The sequence below is a fragment of the Bombina bombina genome, chromosome 4 (genome assembly GCF_027579735.1).
Source record: "Bombina bombina isolate aBomBom1 chromosome 4, aBomBom1.pri, whole genome shotgun sequence".
NCBI lineage: Eukaryota > Metazoa > Chordata > Amphibia > Anura > Bombinatoridae > Bombina > Bombina bombina.
In genome coordinates this window covers 794,854,891-794,873,499 of record NC_069502.1, presented here as the reverse complement: position 1 = coordinate 794,873,499, position 18,609 = coordinate 794,854,891, and the positions used below count along the sequence as shown (strand labels likewise).

The 18,609-nt window shown below is 36.9% G+C and overlaps 2 protein-coding genes across 6 annotated transcripts in view; one reads left to right on the top strand and one right to left on the bottom strand.

The window, feature by feature from the left end:
• LOC128655601 (gastrula zinc finger protein XlCGF17.1-like) overlaps nt 1-3,227 on the bottom strand; it is a 48,904-nt gene extending 45,677 nt beyond the window's left edge. For both annotated transcript variants that reach the window (XM_053709191.1, XM_053709192.1), the window contains exon 1: nt 3,175-3,227. The gene's annotated coding sequence lies outside the window, so the exon portion shown is untranslated. The remainder of the gene's footprint in view (nt 1-3,174) is intronic.
• A 66-nt stretch (nt 3,228-3,293) lies between these two features.
• LOC128656998 (gastrula zinc finger protein XlCGF57.1-like) overlaps nt 3,294-18,609 on the top strand; it is a 149,518-nt gene continuing 134,202 nt past the window's right edge. For 3 of the 4 annotated variants that reach the window (XM_053711211.1, XM_053711213.1, XM_053711210.1), the window contains exon 1: nt 3,294-3,429. In XM_053711211.1, coding sequence (XP_053567186.1) covers nt 3,428-3,429 — 2 coding nt within the window. In that variant the 5' untranslated portion in view covers nt 3,294-3,427. The remainder of the gene's footprint in view (nt 3,430-18,609) is intronic. The other variant, XM_053711212.1, reaches the window with a different exon arrangement.

Here is an 18,609-nt window from a genome sequence, read left to right as displayed (position 1 = left end):
TTCTGAAAGAGTGAATAACAGAATGTTATTAACAGTGATAGTCTAACTCTTTCTAGTTCTACCTCTTTTCAAACAGTTTGTGGTTTTGTTTTGTTTACTTATAAAATTGTGCTCTGCTGCTTAAAAATTGGACAAACAGTTGTGTTAATGTAAAGTTTTAGTCTGAAGTTTATATTTGTAACACTCAGTATGTGGATTTTATTTAAAATATAGGAAACAATTATTGAAAAAAAATAATGGGCCGATTAATCGATCATGAAAATAATCGTTAGTTGCAGCCCTACACAGTTCCCTATCCAGCACCTTATATATAGATCTATATTATTAAAGAGAAGCACTTACCCAGCTCCCTCCCCAGTACCTTATATACAGATCTATATTATTAAAGAGAAGCTCTCACCCAACTCCCTCCCCAGTAGCTTATACAGATATATAATATTATAGTGAGGCTACCTCTGACACACACAGACCCCTCCCCAGCACCTTATATACAGATTTATATTATTAAAGAGCACTCACCCAGCTCCCTCCCCAGTACCTTATATACAGATATATAATATTATAGTGAGGCTACCTTTGACACTCACACAGTCCCCTATCCAGTACCTTATATACAGATCTATATTATTAAAGAGAAGCTCTCATCCAACTCCCTCCCAGTAGCTTATACAGATAAATAATATTATAGTGAGGCTACCTGTGACACACACACAGACCCCTCCCCAGCGCCTTATATACAGATCTATATTTTTAAAGAAAAGCTCTCACCCAGCTCCCTCCTCAGTACCTTATACCGGTATATAATATTATAGTGAGGCTACCTGTGACACAAACACACAGACCCCTCCCCAGCACCTTATATACAGATCTATATTATTCAAAAGTCTCTCTCTCTGCCTCACATACACAGAGCAACTTAAATGAAAATATTTAATACTAGACAGAGGTTTCCTCTGCCTTAAACACAGCTTCCTCCCTAGCACCTTATATAAAGATCTATAATATTATATAAAGGGTCGCTCTGCCTCACACACACCTTCCTCCCCAGCAGCTTAAATGCAAATATTTAATACTAATCAGAGGTTCTCTCTATTTAATATTATACAAAGATTCTCTCTCTGCTTCGCTCACACACACATACAGCACCATCTCCAGCACCGTATATACAGACTTCCTTTGCCTCAAACAGCCCACCCCGAGTACCTTATACACAGATATACAATATTTTAGAAAGGTTCTCTCTGCCTAACACACACATCTCCCTCCCCACTACCTTAAACAAAGATATATAATATTATACAAAGATTCCATCTGCCTTACACACACAGCTCCCTCCCTAATACCTTATACATAGATATATAACACAACCCGCTACCCAATACCTTGTATTGTACAAAGATGTACAACAATAGAGGCTCCCTGTACTTCATAAAAACACAATCAGCTCCCTCCCAGTATCTTATATACAGATATATAATGTTATAGATTCCCTCTAACACACACATACACAATCAGCTCCCACCCAGTATCTTATATACAGATATATAATATTATAGAGAGATTCCCTCTACCTCACACACACATCCATCCTAGTACCTTCAGTGTTCTCTCCAGGACCTTTTTACCAGGTACACTTAGGGTTGCTACCCGCCCCGGTATCACCGGGACAGTCCCGGTCTGACCCTGCATGTCCCGTGTCCCGGAACTACACTCAAATGCCCCGGGCAAAGAGCTCCCCTGGCGCAGAAAGCAGCAGTGAGCAAAAAAATTTTAAAAAAATTAGCTGGCCAGGAGAGCTCTTAGCCCAGGGTTACTAAAATACTGGGTATGTGGAGTTTGTAGGAGAGACGGAGGATGGTGTAGGAGGGGGGGAAGAAGGTTGAGGAGGGGATTCGTCACATGACATCCAGCAGAGAGCGGCAGACAGTTGGTGCGGTGGGCTGGCTGCAGGCTGCAAGGGACGCACCATCTTCTCAGTAAGTAAACACCCCTGAATGATACAACTGGTCCTGATATCTGGCCCTGCTCCTCGACTGTCCCCGGTACTGCAAATTGCTTTATATCAAGAACATTTGCCCATTATCCCAAAACACCCCTGTATGATACAACTGGTCCTGATATCTGGCCCTGCTCCTCGACTGTCCCCGGTACTGCAAATTGCTTTATATCAAGAACATTTGCCCATTATCCCAAAAATTTTGTCATTGTTATCATCATTCATATACCTAATTCCTGCATCTCTCACAATCATCCCTGCACCTGTATAAAGCCTGTACCTACTACTGAGTTCCATTTTCAAAAATAAAAACAATAGTTATGTTTATAGGCCTGAAGTATAAGATCAAAAATAAATGCATTGTTTTGCTTTTTTATTACAGAAAATAACATTATTTGGCTTAAAATGTTATATATATATATATATATATATATATATATATATATATATAAAAATTAATTTCATAATAAATTTGAGGCGGTGGCAAGCCACGCCCCCAAACCATGCCCCAAGCCACACCCTCTCCACGCCCACTTAAAAAGGGTCCAGGAGTTTTTTGGACAAAAGGTGGCAACCCTAGGTACACTCCCAGCTGATTTTACTAACCACCCAGCTAAAGGTTTAGCCAATATTAAGCTAAATTGAGCTAATATTAAACATTATAGCACAAATTATTATTAAATATATTTATGTTAAATTATGCAATTAATTTGTGCTTTGGATAGCTGAAAATTGTATAATATTAGATAATTTTACACTGCTCCCACCCAGTTACTTCATAATGACACCAACATTTTCTGTGGGAACACTGACCTTATACACAAATATATAATAGTATAAAGGGATTTCCCTCTGCCTCACACACAATCACATCCCCCAGTACCTGATATATATATATATATATATATATATATATATATATATATATATATATAATATTATAGAGATTCCCTCTGCTTCACACACAATCAGCTCCCTCCCAGTACCTTATACAATATAAATAGATATATTGAGAGGTTTACTCTTCCTTATACACAACCCCTTATTCAAAGAGATATACTACCTACTACAGAGTCTCTCTCTATCTTACACATATACACAATCATCTGTCTCCCCGTAGATGCTGCCTAATAGAGACACATACTATGCTATACAGCGGTGTCTTTGTTCATGTTTACCTTTGTGAATCTGCCGTGTTGTATGTTAGCGAATAATGTAGCAGCTAGTTCCCTTACAGCAAAAGGACATGTGACATCACAAGTCACATGGCTATTGTGACCACACAGTAACTAGAACTACCGGAAGTAGGTGGACGGGAAAACTATAATGCAGGTTACTGTAGCAGTTTGTGCCATTTGATCGCTACATAAATGTAGTTGCTGGTTTTATGGAACAAGCTGGTACCCTCTCAGCACTCAATACGGTTGTTTCATGTAAGTAAATTTGTAGTTGGTGAAATGTCTATGTATAAAGCACTGGGGAGATGTGTGTCACAGCGAATGTATCATTAATAGTAACTATATGTAAGGCAATGGGAAGGTGTGTGTGAGGCAGAGCGACCCTGTGTGTGCCTATAATGTTATATATCTGTATATAAGGTACTGGTGATGTTGTGTGAGGCAGAGGAAACCTCCCTATAACTTCATATACAGTATCTATATATAAGGTACTTGGTAGGGGGTTGTGCGTGTGTGAGGTAGGTAGAAGGAACCTCTCTATAACATTATAAATCTGTATTTGAGGTACTGGGTGTGTGTTTAGGTAGAGGGACGGGAGCCTCTATACATTATCTGTGTTAAAATCTGAGTTTAGCGTTCTACATTTTTTTTCCGGCCATACAGCATTATTTTTCTAAAGGAATTGATATGGGTGTTGGGCTACAAAAACTCAGATTTATAATGTTATATACCTGTATATAACATACTGGGGAGCAGATGTACGTGGTACAGAGGTAACCTCTCTAAAATTGTATATAGCTGTATAATGTACTGGGGTGGGGGATGTTTTTGTGAGATATATGTAACCTCTCTATAATGATATATAGAGGCAGAGGGAACTTATTTATAATGTTATATACCTGTATATAACATACTGGGGAGCGGATGTGTGTGAGCCAGAGGGAACCTCTCTATAATATATATCTGTATATATTGTACTGGAGTGGGGTCTGTGTATGTGGAAAAGAGGGAAACTCTATATACTATTATATATCTGTATATAACATAATGGGGAGGGGATATGTGTGTGGGACAGGGAACCTCTCTATAATCTTATATATCTGTATATAGTGTTCACAGAAAATGTTGCCAGCCGGGTGGCATTATAAAGTAGCCTGGTGGAGACAGTGTAATTGTTTTCAATATTATAACATTTTCTGTCATTTATAAATGTTACTTAAAGTGACATTGTACAATCGTTTTTTCTGAAGGCTGTCTGTCTTATTGTGCTATATTGTTCGCCTTAAAATGTTTGTACAAGCGTAGTATTTTTTTATGTAATAAAGATGCAGTTTTTCTGCATAGCAAGCTTGTTCCCTTCTCATAGCTGCTCGCTCCTGTGTCGCCGCCTTTGTTTGTTAATGCGCTGTGCATGTCTGGAATCCCTGATGAAGCCATTGTCATTTTGAACTCTGTGAGGAGCTGAATAAAAGCTTGTTCACAGCTACAGCCCCTCATAATTGTTTTGGCTTTGTTCCAGATTGCTAGATGCTGAGGCTTGGATTTCCTACAATAAAGAGCTGACAGTGCAGGATTGTCTGTACACTGGGAGCTGCAGGTACTATGCTTTTACATACTGAGCATTCATATACAGGTGGCCCTCGTTTTACAACGGTTCAATTTACACCGTTTCAAAATAACAACCTTTTTTTCCAGTCATGTGACTGCTGTGGAAAAGCATTGAGAAGCAGTGCATTTATTAAAATAGCCAGTAGGTGGAGCTATCCGCTTGTGTTGCAGCAAAGCCAAGCAAGCTGAAATTATTCAGTTTAACCAGACCTGAGCTATCGAGCAGATTTCAAAGGAACATGATCTTTCTGTCTATAAATCAGTCCAGATTGGAATGCATAGAAAGAACTGTTTGCAGAAAAATGCAAGTGAAGTCTGTGTTGTGTGATTATTTTATTAGGTTTATAATGCTGTTTTGCAAATGTTTTTGTTCATTTAATCATTTAACTTAGTTTAATTATATATTCTGTGTTGTGTGGTTATTTTATTAGGTTTATAATGCTGTTTAGCATTTAAAGTCTTCATTTCAAAGCTTTAAAAATAATGTATTTGGTGTTACTTATGACAATTTTGAGAGGGACCTGGAACCTATCTCCCTCACTTCCCAATGACTTACATTATAAACTGGGTTTCAATTTACAACGGTTTCGATTTACAACCATTCCTACTGGAACCTAACCCCAGCGTAAACTGAGGGCTACCTGTAGTGTTGTGTGGCATCTGTGCAGTGTTTCAGTGAAGCGCTCTCTTTTTTTAATTTAAAAAGCTTGGGAAAAAGTAATAATATTGCCTGGCTCTGCAGCTCCCACTGTACATACTATCCTGCTCTGTTAACGCTGCAACGCTTTGTTCCAATTTGCTACATGCTGATTATTGGCAGGCTTGGGTGGTGAAGAGCTGTCAGTGCAGGATCGTATGTACAGTGGGAGATGCAGCGTCAGGCAATTTGAAATTGAACTAACTTTGTCACGCCACTTCTGGCCAGTGTATATGTTTATTCATAAGAGGGGGAAATGCACGTTAGGGCTGTGCACCAGTGCTAACTTTCAGTGAAGCAATCTCTTTGTTGCTGGTAATTGAATAATGTTTTTAAATATAAAAACAATATCACTGCCTTGCATATTCTATTTTGTTGAAATGTATACTCCATATAGGGTAATCAATATGTGGATGATATGGATAAGGATGATTAGCATATTGTATACTTTGTGTAGTCTATAAAATACTAATACTAATTTTTACCTAGTTTAGTAGCAATAAGAAGATTGTTATTTTTTTTTTTTTGTATAATATATGAAACACATAAATTATGTTTCTATTTAGGCAATGTATCGTGAATAACATATGGGGTTTTGCTATAGCGGTGCTGAATTATGGTATACTATGGGGACTACCCCCTGAATGCTAGATGTCTGAACCTTCTCTTTATGTTGGATGTTCAGTATCCTTCTGTGCTCTGGATTTTGAGGTCTGGTATGGAATGGAATACACATTTTATAAATTCACTTTTTAAAAATAAATAAATAAATAAAAGTAAACAGACTAAGAGTTTGATATTATATACTATATAATAGTATGTACAATTTTTAATGATATTATGCTATTATAGTATATTATTGCATATAGATGTCTAATATTGATTTGTTTTTAATCAATATATGTACACTGGCTCCTAGAATTTTACCCCTAGCACCTAATGTTTTGGGTTATTCTTTATATTTCTATTTACAAATACCACTGTCTGGCTCCTAAAATTATTACTGGCTCCTAAAATTTAAACAAATTTGTCAACCCCTGCACTAATCCTTCTGTGAACTTTTATTTACATTTATTTATGTATAATGGTGCTAAAAGTCACTTTAAGTTCTTTTGTTATATATTTATTTATTTTTAACAGATACATTTGAGTTTAAAGTGAATGTAAATTTTCAGCAATGAGTGCCCGGTTTTTAAAAATACTTTTAAAAACAGGGGCACTTTCATTGATGAAAGTTTACATTGCACCGGATTTGTGGAAATACTTACCTTTTACTTTTGCAAAGCCGGATCGATGGTCCCCCCGCCTTCTTTTTCCTGCTGTACAACCACCTCAATGACGAAACTGGCTTCCTCCAATCACAGCCGGGCATCACGAGATGGATGCTCTCGGGTGCAAGCCATGATTGGAGGAAGCTGGTTTTATCATTTCTGACGTCAGTCTAGAGGAACTGAGGCTTTGATCGGCGATCCAGCTTTGCAGAACTAAAAGGTAAGTATTTCTACAAATCCGGTGCAATGTAAATTTTCATCAATGAAAGTCCTCCTGTTTTTAAAGTATTTTTAAAAACCGGGCACTCATTGCTGAAAATTAACATTCATTTTAAGTTTTCCTTGGCGGAAAATCAAATTTATTTCAAGCGGAACAAAGACATATTATTGAGAGTAAGTATGAACAATGTTTATCATGGTTCTTTGATACTTTTCATGTACTATTTATAGTTATCACATTCTTGCTTTCTACTCTTCAAAGATGCCACGTTGTTTTGTAATTGGTTGAAATAAAATTAATAATTTCTTGCGCAAACAAATGCTGAAGTTTAAGTATAAAAAGGGGTTAATGGGGATTAATACAATGATGGACAAAGTCCCAAAAAATATTAATTTATGAACTCTATATTTTTTCTCTTTTCACACACACGATTCACTTAAAATATTTGGGCATAAGTTGATATATAAATGGATCCAATGACTAGTGTTGTCAGATTACAGGTTGGTTAGCTAAAGAAACTAACCGCAAAAAGATAATTTATAAGCACTCGAAAGACCCCCAATTATATGGAGTTGGAAAAAGAATCACACAAATTAAAACATAAATCTTTATTAGAAATATTAAAATCTGGGTTTGATAAAACTGCTGGTATGGGATTCCCAGTACAAAGACTGGATATTATACAATAGAACCTTTTATTGGAGTGATGTCTAATGGCAGATTAGGAAGACACTGGCTTGGGTTGCAAATATCTAGACATTATACAATAGGGTCAAAAGAGTATAGTTATGTGGAGTTATATAATCTCTGCAACAGCAGCTGTCACTCACTCCTAATGCATCATGAATGACATAATAGATCACAGTGGAAATTTGTGATATTGATATCTATGTTAAATGCATAGGTAAAGTGGTGCAATGGAGCAGTAGTATATAGACAAATTATACCACCTCAATTAATTAATATCTTGTATTAACCATAGTTTACATTATTATGGAGTTAGCATCATAGTGATTGTAGAGCACACCTTGGCCTATGACAGTTATGGGAAAGAATCCCCTTTGATAGGTAGATAAAATAGTGAGTTTACACACTTCGCCCTGATCGAAATTCTTAGTTATGAGAGTAATACCAACTGTCCCTGTATAAGGGGTTGAATATTTAGGTAGCCAACAACTACTAATAAACGTATAGAAAAACTGACTATACTTAGGACAGTCCCTAGAGTAATTGACACTAAATAGTGACAGTTGTACTGCCTGTGTCAAACTCTTACGGTAGTTATACTGCAATAAATAATTTAGGTAAAATAATGTATTAAACAATACATATCATACCAGTGTATATTAATTTTTGTCACGTAGAGTTAATATTGGTAGAATCACTGCAGTTGGCTGGTAATAGTGAGTTAGCTGTAATGTTGTTACTACGATTGGGCTACTAACTCAATCAATTTTAACTAAAAGGCATCCTTAGTTGAAGATTGCATGTCAGGCGAATGAAGTGTTTTAGGTGCTTGGTGTTAACTATTGCAGACGTAGTACTGCCTGATTTGACCCACTCTTTGACCCTGATTAAATAATAAATTTGATAAAGCACACAGGTATAGCAAAATAATTATGTTGACCTTAAAGGGCTAACATTGAGCCCATATAAAAGTTATATATTAGCTATAGTTTTGTGTTGCTACCTGGAGTGCTGTAAAACAAATTGCGCAGCCAGTGGCTAGTTTTAATTTAAATATTGCATTAACAACCTTTGCAGCGTTCGTTTAATATGGACCCCTGCCAATTCTAACACTCATTCACGCTAAGTGTCAAAAACGGAAGACACCTAATGCTATACTAGCTGCTTCATTGCAGTCTCAAATCCCTTAGTGAAAAAGACTATGTCGGCAGTGAATTTGTTAGTGTCTATTCAGCGTTTGTATACTATGAAACACTGCCAGTATTACCACTCATTGTTATAAAGTGTCAATAACGGCAGACATATAATGCTCTGCTCAGCTGCTTCATTGCAGCCTCTGTTCAATTAGTAAGTAGTTTAAATAACTGTGTTAGCAAAGAACGTTTCCGTGTTTGGGTTCACAATGAGTACTAGTAGTAGAGGCATCAGAGGTAGATACCAGTGAATCAGACACTACTGATAATGAGTCTGCAACACCCTCCACTTCAACACAAATGAGGACAAGACAAGACACACGTAAAAGGAAAGATTTTTTAGAGGATGGCCCAAATTCCCAAGGAGAACCACCAGGAGAGGAGGCAGGGGCAAAACCAAAAATAAAAAGAAACAAAGACAAACATGACAACAAGAGGTGGAAACCATATAAGAGACCAACCAGCCCCTTCTCCCAAATAAGGATGACCTAATGCAAGTTGTCAATCTATCTACAAAGATTCTGAGTAGTGAACATAGAAACATCCTTGCAAAAGGTCTATCATTCTGCCCTACGAACCAACTAGACAAATTTGAAATTGCCAAAGATCTACAATTATTCCTTAGGAAAATATTTCTAAAAAAACAATATAAGAAGCATGGAGAAACAACTGATGGAAGCAACATACAGGATCCTATATGGACTAGTGAAGAATATGCCACACTGCAAATAATGGAGGAATTATTAGATGGTGAGGAGCAACTAATCAATCAAGATTGGAGAACAAACATTAGGAATAAGTCCAAATACTTTCCCAAATTGTCAACCTCCAAACACATTGAAGTTTACAATGAAATAGTAAACAAAGAAATAGCCCAACTTCCTATTAAGCCAACTACTAAGAACCTTTCGAAACAAGAACAACAAGCTCTCAAGGATATGAAGCAATGGGATGACGTGATAATTAGGAATTCGGATAAAGGAGGCAATGTGGTCATCTGGCCCAAAGATATGTAACTCATGGAGGCACACAAACAATTGAGAAACCAGGAGTGCTACAAATAACTATTCTCCAATCCAACTGAACAATTCCTAAATCAGTACAATCAGATTATATTGGAGGCTTTGGATGATAATGTAATAACCTCCAAAGAAAAGAAATTCCTTTGGGTAGAAAATCCAAAGGTGGCAACCTTTTACATAATACCTAAAATTCACAAGAATGCCACTTCACCACCAGGAAGTCAATACATCGACTATAGACTTCGTGAATTTGTGACACGTATGCCGTCTTATGTGAAAGACACAATGGAGGTACTCCAGCAGTTGGATAATCTCAAACTTAACCCTGATACCATCTTAATAACAGCGGACGTAGAATCCCTGTATACAAGTATCGACCACAAACTGGGAGTCCAGGCAGTTCAGAGTTTTTTGTCTACATCCTCTGACGAACATAAAGATCATGACGATTTCATAATTACAATTTTGTGTTGCATCACAACTACTTTGTATTAGATCAGCAGTTCTACCTGCAAATCAGGGGAACAGCAATGGGGACGGCATGTGCTCCCACCTATGCCAATTTATTTCTAGGCTGGTGGGAGCAACATGTCGTCTTTTCAGATGCGAATGCCACATTTGTTGAGCACATACCGCTGTGGTTAAGATACATCGATGATGTGGTCTTCACCTGGGAGGGCCCCCCAAGCAAACTAGATGAATTCCTAAATATCCTAAACACGAATACCCATAACATCAAACTCACATGGGAGCTGAGCAAAGAAAGTATAACTTTCTTAGACTTAAAAATGATTAAAAATCAAGACTGAGAAGTTATCACAGATTTTTACCGAAAAGAAACATCTACCAACAGCCTTCTCCATTCGGATAGTGCTGACTGCCCCCACACTGTAATATCTCTTCCAATTGGAGAATTTCTCTGAATGAAAAGGAATTGCTCAGATCCAAAACTATACAAAAAGAGAGCAATTGAATTACAAACCCGACTACAAGCAAGAGGGTATAGTAATCGGTCAATAAAAAAAATTAGACAGAGAGCTGAAAACACTGATAGAAAACAACTTCTGTGCAAAAACAAAAAGGCTAAAGATGATACCACCAGAATCATTGTAACTTATTCACCTCAAGTAAGGAGGTAGTTAATATCCTTCTCCCTGCAATAGTTAACACCAAGCACCTAAAACACTTCTTTCGCCTGACATGCAATCTTCAACTGAGGATACCTTTTAGTTAAAATTGATTGAGTTAGTAGCCCAATCGTAGTAACAACATTACAGCTATCTCACTATTACCAACCAATTGCGGTGATTATACCAATATTAACTCTACGTGACATAAATTAATATACACTGGTATGATATGTATTGTTTAATACATTATTTTACCTAAATTATTTATTGCAATATAACTACCGAAAGAGTTTGACACAGGCAGTACAACTGTCACTATTTAGTGTCAATTACTCTAGGGACTGTCCTAAGTATAGTCAGGTTTTCTATACGTTTATTAGTAGTTGTTGGCTACCTAAATATTCAACCCCTTATACAGGGACAGTTGGTATTACTCTCATAACTAAGAATTTCGATCAGGGCGAAGTGTGTAAACTCACTATTCTATCTACCTATCAAAGGGGATTCTTTCCCATAACTGTCATAGGCCAAGGTGTGCTGTACAATCACTATGATGCTAACTCCATGATAATGTAAACTATGGTTAATACAAGATATTAATTAATTGAGGTGGTATAATTTGTCTATATTCTACTGCTCCATTTCACCACTTTACCTATGCGTTTAACATAGATATCAATATCATAAATTTCCACTGTGATCTATTATGTCATTCATGATGCATTAGGAGTGAGTGACAGCTGCTGTTGCAGAGATTATATAACTCCACATAACTATACTCTTTTGACCCTATTGTATAATGTCTAGATATTTGCAACCCAAGCCAGTGTCTTCCTAATCTGCCATTAGACATCACTCCAATAAAAGGTTCTATTGTATAATATCCAGTCTTTGTACTGGGAATCCCATACCAGCAGTTTTATCAAACCCAGATTTTAATATTTCTAATAAAGATTTATGTTTTAATTTGTGTGATTCTTTTTCCAACTCCATATAATTGGGGGTCTTTCGAGTGCTTATAAATTATCTTTTTGCGGTTAGTTTCTTTAGCTAACCAACCTGTAATCTGACAACACTAGTCATTGGATCCATTTATATATCAATTTATGCCCAAATATTTTAAGTGAATCGTGTGTGTGAAAAGAGAAAAAATATAGAGTTCATAAATTAAGATTGTCTTCCTAATCTGCCATTAAACATCACTCCAATAAGAGGTTCTAGTGTATAATATCCAGTCTTTGTACTGGGAATCCCAGACCAGTATTTTAGTTTTATCAAACCCAGATTTTAATATTTCTAATAAAGATTTATGTTTTAATTTGTGTGATTCTTTTTCCAACTCCATATAATTGGGGGTCTTTATAAAGTATCTTTTTGAGGTTAGTTTCTTTAGCTAACCAACCTGTAATGTAACTTTGTTGATACAAAGCACCTAACCACACATAACTGTAGAATACTAGGGCCATTGACCTTATTACAGAACGGTAAAAGACCCGACATAATATTTATGAGTGGTGCCATCAATTCAATCCGAATTTAAGTAGTGTTGTCAGATGCAAAGAATGTGATTTTAATACAGATAAAATTAGTTTAATACAGAAAAATTCATAAAAAATACATTAAAAATTAATTGCTTAACTTCTTTGGCCAAAGTTCATAATAAATACAATAAACATAAGAAATAAATACAATTGTAATACAAATCAATTAAAAACAGATACACTTTACCCTATGAAAGACAATTACACTTTTCCCTTTGAAAATTGCAAACATGTATTCACCAAAGAACAGATTGCACAAATGTTAGCTTCCAAAGGAAAGATCTTTATCCTTATTGGCGTCAATGGAAACTTTTAAAGAACCTCCAAAGGCATTCCCTGATGGTAGATGGATAATTAAACCTTCCAGAGCCCCTCCAACTGACAGGTGGACAGTGGGTAGATGGATATGAAAGCTGCAAATCGTCTAGATACAAAGACAAAATCGGATGCTTAGACGCATATCAAAATTTAAACCACAATATATCCATACTTACACATAAGTAAGCAGGTGTTGGCGTAGTCTCCCCGGCTCTTCCGCTTCCCGATGACCCCTGTGGAAACCTCCTGCACCTGTCACTGTAAGCTGTATTTCAGGAGACCCGTTTGGCCGTTAGAATAGGAGCCAGAGGAGATGATTGAGCGCCAAACAAATTTCCACACCTGAACGGATGACAAGACTTGCGAAAACAGTCCTTAGGTTCAATAGTCAGGTGATGCAAACAGGAAACTCTATCGGACACTGAGCAACGCGTTTCAAATCTTTGTCAAGCCCAGTTAGTACATCTACAATATTGGCTTCTTATACCCCACTCCTTAAAGCAGTGATTTGCAACCTTTTTTTTGCCGTGGCACACTTTTTTACAATAAAAAATCCTGCGGCACACCACCATCCCAAAATTTTACAAAATCACACATTGTAGCCTAATACAGGATATATATATGTATATATACATATATACACACACTGTACTGTGCTGTCATGCCATGCCTCCTACAAACTATACATGACATATTGACATTCATTCACAATCATAATGATTGTCTGTGAATGAATGTCAATTTCATGGTTGTAAATGATGCCTGATGAGCCTGTCACATACCTCCCAATATTTAAAAATTTGAAAGAGGGACACCCCCGCACTGTTGTCAGTCTGCCGCGGCACACCTGAGGATCTCTCACGGCACACTGGTTGAAAAACACTGCCTTAAAGGGGTAGCCATTAATTAGTTTGTATTTCATTTATTACTATTTTATTCATACACTGCTTGTCTATTTCTCCAAATAATATACATACATAGTAGTACTTATAAATATATTTACAATTTAAACAGAAAAAATAGAAAAGGTAATTTGCACAATTTGAGCACATTACAAGAAACCTCATAAAAACATAAAAAACTCATAAAAATGAATTGATAACTTCTAAATGGTAGATTAAAAATTCATTAGGATTTCTACTTCAAATGTTAAAGTCAAAATTACACAAATTCTGCACAAGAGCACATTACAAGAAACTATATTAAAAGCTTTATTCCTAATATTTTTCTAATTTTTAAAAGTCATTAAAAAAATATTTTCTTAGTGTTCATTAAAACACATTCTTTATATTTCAACACTCCTAAGCCCAAATTCATCTTGTGTGTGAAATTGTGCAAAATACCCTCGATTTAATTTAAAAATTGGCATAAATGTAACCAGTTGGTCAGTAAAATCAGCCAGTAAAATGGCCTTAGGGAGAACACTGGTATAATAAGGTACTGCAGTGATATCTGTGTGTGTAAGGTAGAGGGAACCTCTCTATAATATTATATACCTGCATATGACATACTGTGGAGGAGTTGTGTGCGTGCAAAACAAAGGGGATCTTTCTATATTATATATTTGTATATAAGCTACTGTGTGTAGATACTTCAGAATTTGGTATGGGAGTTCAAATGAAGGCATCCAAAACTCAGATTTACCTATAGCTGGGGCAGAGGTAATCTATGTATAATCTTATATACCTGTATATAACGTTCTGGGGTGGGGCTGTATGTGTGACGCAGAGAGAACCTCTCTTTAATATTTTATACCTGTATATAACATACTAGGGAGGATATGCATGTGTGTGTGGGACAGAAGGAACCTCTCTGTAATATATACCTCTATATAACATACCGGGAGGGGATGCATGTGTGTGTGATGCAGATGGAGCCTCTCAATAATATTATATATCTGTATATAACATACTAGGGACAGGGATGCGCAATTCCTATCGCCTGACGCCCCGGGACATGCAGTTGTAGGCGCAGTGCATGTCATTTTTCCCCCCATTTAGCCCTGCTGTGGGCAAACAGAAGCAAACGGTGTCTTTATCAGATGTGCAGATCGCAAATTATCCCGGGTGCCACTGGTACCTTCATTTTATTTCCCTTCTGTTCCTAGTGTCCCTTTTCACACCGCCACACTGTCTTGGCGCCAATTTCAATCTAATTAGTGGGGGGGGGCAGTGCTACTATGCATGCATGCATTACTGTAGGTGATATAATTCAGTTAGAAAGCGCTGGAGGGTTTACTCTGCGCATGCGCAAGGCTTGCATGTCATTTATATGAAGGCATGCTCTTGCTCCAGATAATTTCTGTGGATGAAGTGGCAGGGATGTGCAATTTAGAGGTAAGATTTTGTACATTAAAACCGGATAAAAAAAAACAAAAAACAGTTAAGGGTCCAGTTAAAAAAAAAAAAAAAAAAAGTTCTGATGGGAAGTACAATAATGTATTATTAAAAATATACGCCTAGATTTAGAGTTTTGTCGGTAAAGACCCGCGTAGCTAACACTTTTTTTCCCAACGCACCCTTAAGACAACGCTGGTATTTAGAGTTGTCTGAGGGGCTGCGTTAGGCTCCAAAAAGGGTGCGTTGAGCCTACTGTACCGCCACTTCAACCCTCAATACCAGCGCTGCTTACGGTAGCGGTAAGCATCTAAAACGTGCTTGTGCACGATATCCCCATAGGAAACAATGGGGCAGTTTGGGCTGAAAAAAAACCTGCAAAAAAGCAGCGTTCAGCTCCTAACGCAGCCCCATTGTTTCCTATGGGGAAACACTCTCTAATTCTGCACCTAACACCCTAACATGAACCTTGAGTCTAAACACCCCTAACCTTACACTTATTAACCCCTAATCTGCCGCCCCCGCTATCGCTGACACCTGCATTATATTATTAACCACTAATCTGCTGCTCCGTACACCGCCGCAACCTACATTATACCTAATGTACCCCTAATCTGCTGCCCCTAACATCGCCGACCCCTATATTATATTTATTAACCCCTAATCTGCCCCCCCCAACGTCGCCGCTACCTTACCTACACTTATTAACCCCTAATCTGCCGACCGGAACTCGCCGCTACTCTAATAAATGTATTAACCCCTAAACCGCCGCACTCCCGCCTCGCAAACCCTATAATAAAAAGTATTAACCCCTAATCTGCCCTCCCTAACATCGCCGCCACCTAACTTCAAGTATTAACCCCTAATCTGCCGACCGGACCTCGTCGCTACTATAATAAATGTATTAACCCCTAAAGCTAAGTCTAACCTTAACACCCCCCTAAATTAAATATAATTTTAATCTAACTAAATAAATATTATTAACTAAAGTATTCCTATTTAAATCTAAATACTTACCTGTAAAATAAACCCTAATATAGCTACAATATATTGAATAATTATATTGTAGCTATTTTAGGATTTATATTTATTTTACAGGCAACTTTGTATTTATTTTAACTAGGTACAATAGCTATTAAATAGTTATTTACTATTTAATATCTACCTAGTTAAAATAATTACAAAATTACCTGTAAAATAAATCCTAACCTAAGTTACAATTAAACCTAACACTACACTATCACTAAATTAATTAAATCAATTACCTACAATTACCTACAATTAAATAAACTAAACTAAATTACAAAAACAAACACTAAATTACAAAAAATAAAGATTACAAGAATTTTAAGCTAATTACACCTACTCTAAGCCCCCTAATAAAATAACAAAGCCCCCCAAAATAATAAAGGTCCCTATCCTATTCTAAATTAAAAAGTAACCAGCTCTTTTACCAGCCCTTAAAAGGGCTTTTTGCGGGGCATGCCCCAAAGTAAACAGCTCTTTTGCCTGTAAAAAAAAACACAATACCACCCCCCAACATTACAACCCACCACCCACATACCCCTACTCTAACCCAAACCCCCCTTAAATAAACCTTACACTACCCCCCTGAAGATCTCCCTACCTTGAGTTGTGTTCACCCAGCCGGGCACCGATGGACCAAAAGAGGACATCCGGAGCGGCAGAAGTGTTCATCCTATCCGGGCAGAAGAGGACATCCAGACCGGCAGACATCTTCATCCAAGCGGCATCTTCTATCTTCATCCATCCGACGAGGAGCGGCTCCATCTTCAAGACCTCTGGCGCGGAACATCCTCTTCCTTCCGACAACTACCGATGAATGAAGGTTCCTTTAAGTGACGTCATCCGAGATGGCGTCCCTTGAATTCCAATTGGCTGATAGGATTCTATCAGCCAATCGGAATTAAGGTAGGAAAAATCTGATTGGCTGATTGAATCAGCCAATCAGATTGAGCTTGCATTCTATTGGCTGTTCCGATCAGCCAATAGAATGCGAGCTCAATCTGATTGGATCAGCCAATCCGATTGAACTTGAATCTGATTGGCTGATATAAATAAAAAAATGTGTTTCTTCCGAAGATTTTTCCAAATAGAGTTCTGCTGCATTTATTTGTGACTATTTTGAACCTTTATGAGCCTTACTGCCGTTTTATTAGTTTTCACTGATCAAAGGGAAAGACTTTGCTTCTTGCTATTTTTACAGTATATAACGTCATGTGTGGGTATGATTTATAAACTTTTAATTTCATTTTAAAGATGACTTCAATATGGAGAAGTTTGCGCAATGCAATTTTGAATGTTTCAGCTCTGTAGAGTAAGATTTCAACTGTGTTCATTTTTAGCAATTTATAGTGTGGAATTATTGCTCAGATCAATTTGAGCAGTGTGTAGATTGAGATTACAATTTAGTTTACCTGGTAAAATAAGTGAATCCTTAAAGGTTGTACCTTTTCATGATGTGTTTTATGCAGTCCTGAAACAGCCAATGTGTTTTATAGGTTCTTTTAAAGCTCAAACATGTAAATAGTGTCAAAGGGTAAAAATTCAAAAATGATCTGAAAAATGGGGTTTAACATTAAATAGTCTGGTAAATGTAAAACTAGTGGCACTATTGTGCAGAGTATTATATAAACACATATACAGACAAATCATTTAAATTTGAGATGTTTAACATTTTTAATTAGCAAACAGTCAAAAGTCCAGCACCCTTAAAGGGACAGTACACTGTAAAATTGTTTTTCCATAAATGTATTTTAAATGACTTGTTATACCAACTGCAGAGTATAAAATATTTGAGAAATTGCATTTTTGGGTTTATTTGTGTATCTGAAGTAGCTGGTTTTGTGCTTTGAAACCACAGCCTTTTACAATGGGTTGAGCTTCAGGTAATATCAGATCTCATTATGTTATCACTTTTATGTACACAGACTTGCTTCCTTATCTTATATTTGTCTGGAACACCAAAGCTCAATACATAGAGAGAGAGAGAGAGCAATGGAAAATTATCATTTTATTACTTAAAGGGACAGTCAACACCAGAAGTTTTGTTGTTTTAAAAGATAGATAATCCCTTTATTGCCCATTCCCCAGTTTTGCATAAACAACACAGTTATATTAATATACTTTTAACCTCTGTGATTACCTTGTATCTAAGCATCTTCTGACAGCCCCCTGATCACATGACATTTTATTTATTATCTATTGACTTTCATTTTAGCCAATTAGTGCAGTGTCTGCCACAATCCACGGGCGTGCTCACAATGTAATCTATAGGGTTTACCTGAACTAGCTCTCCCCTGCTGTGAAAAGCAAATACAAAAGCATGTGATTAGAGGCGGCCTTCAAGGGCTTAGAAATTATCATATGAGCCTTCCTAGGTCTAGCTTTC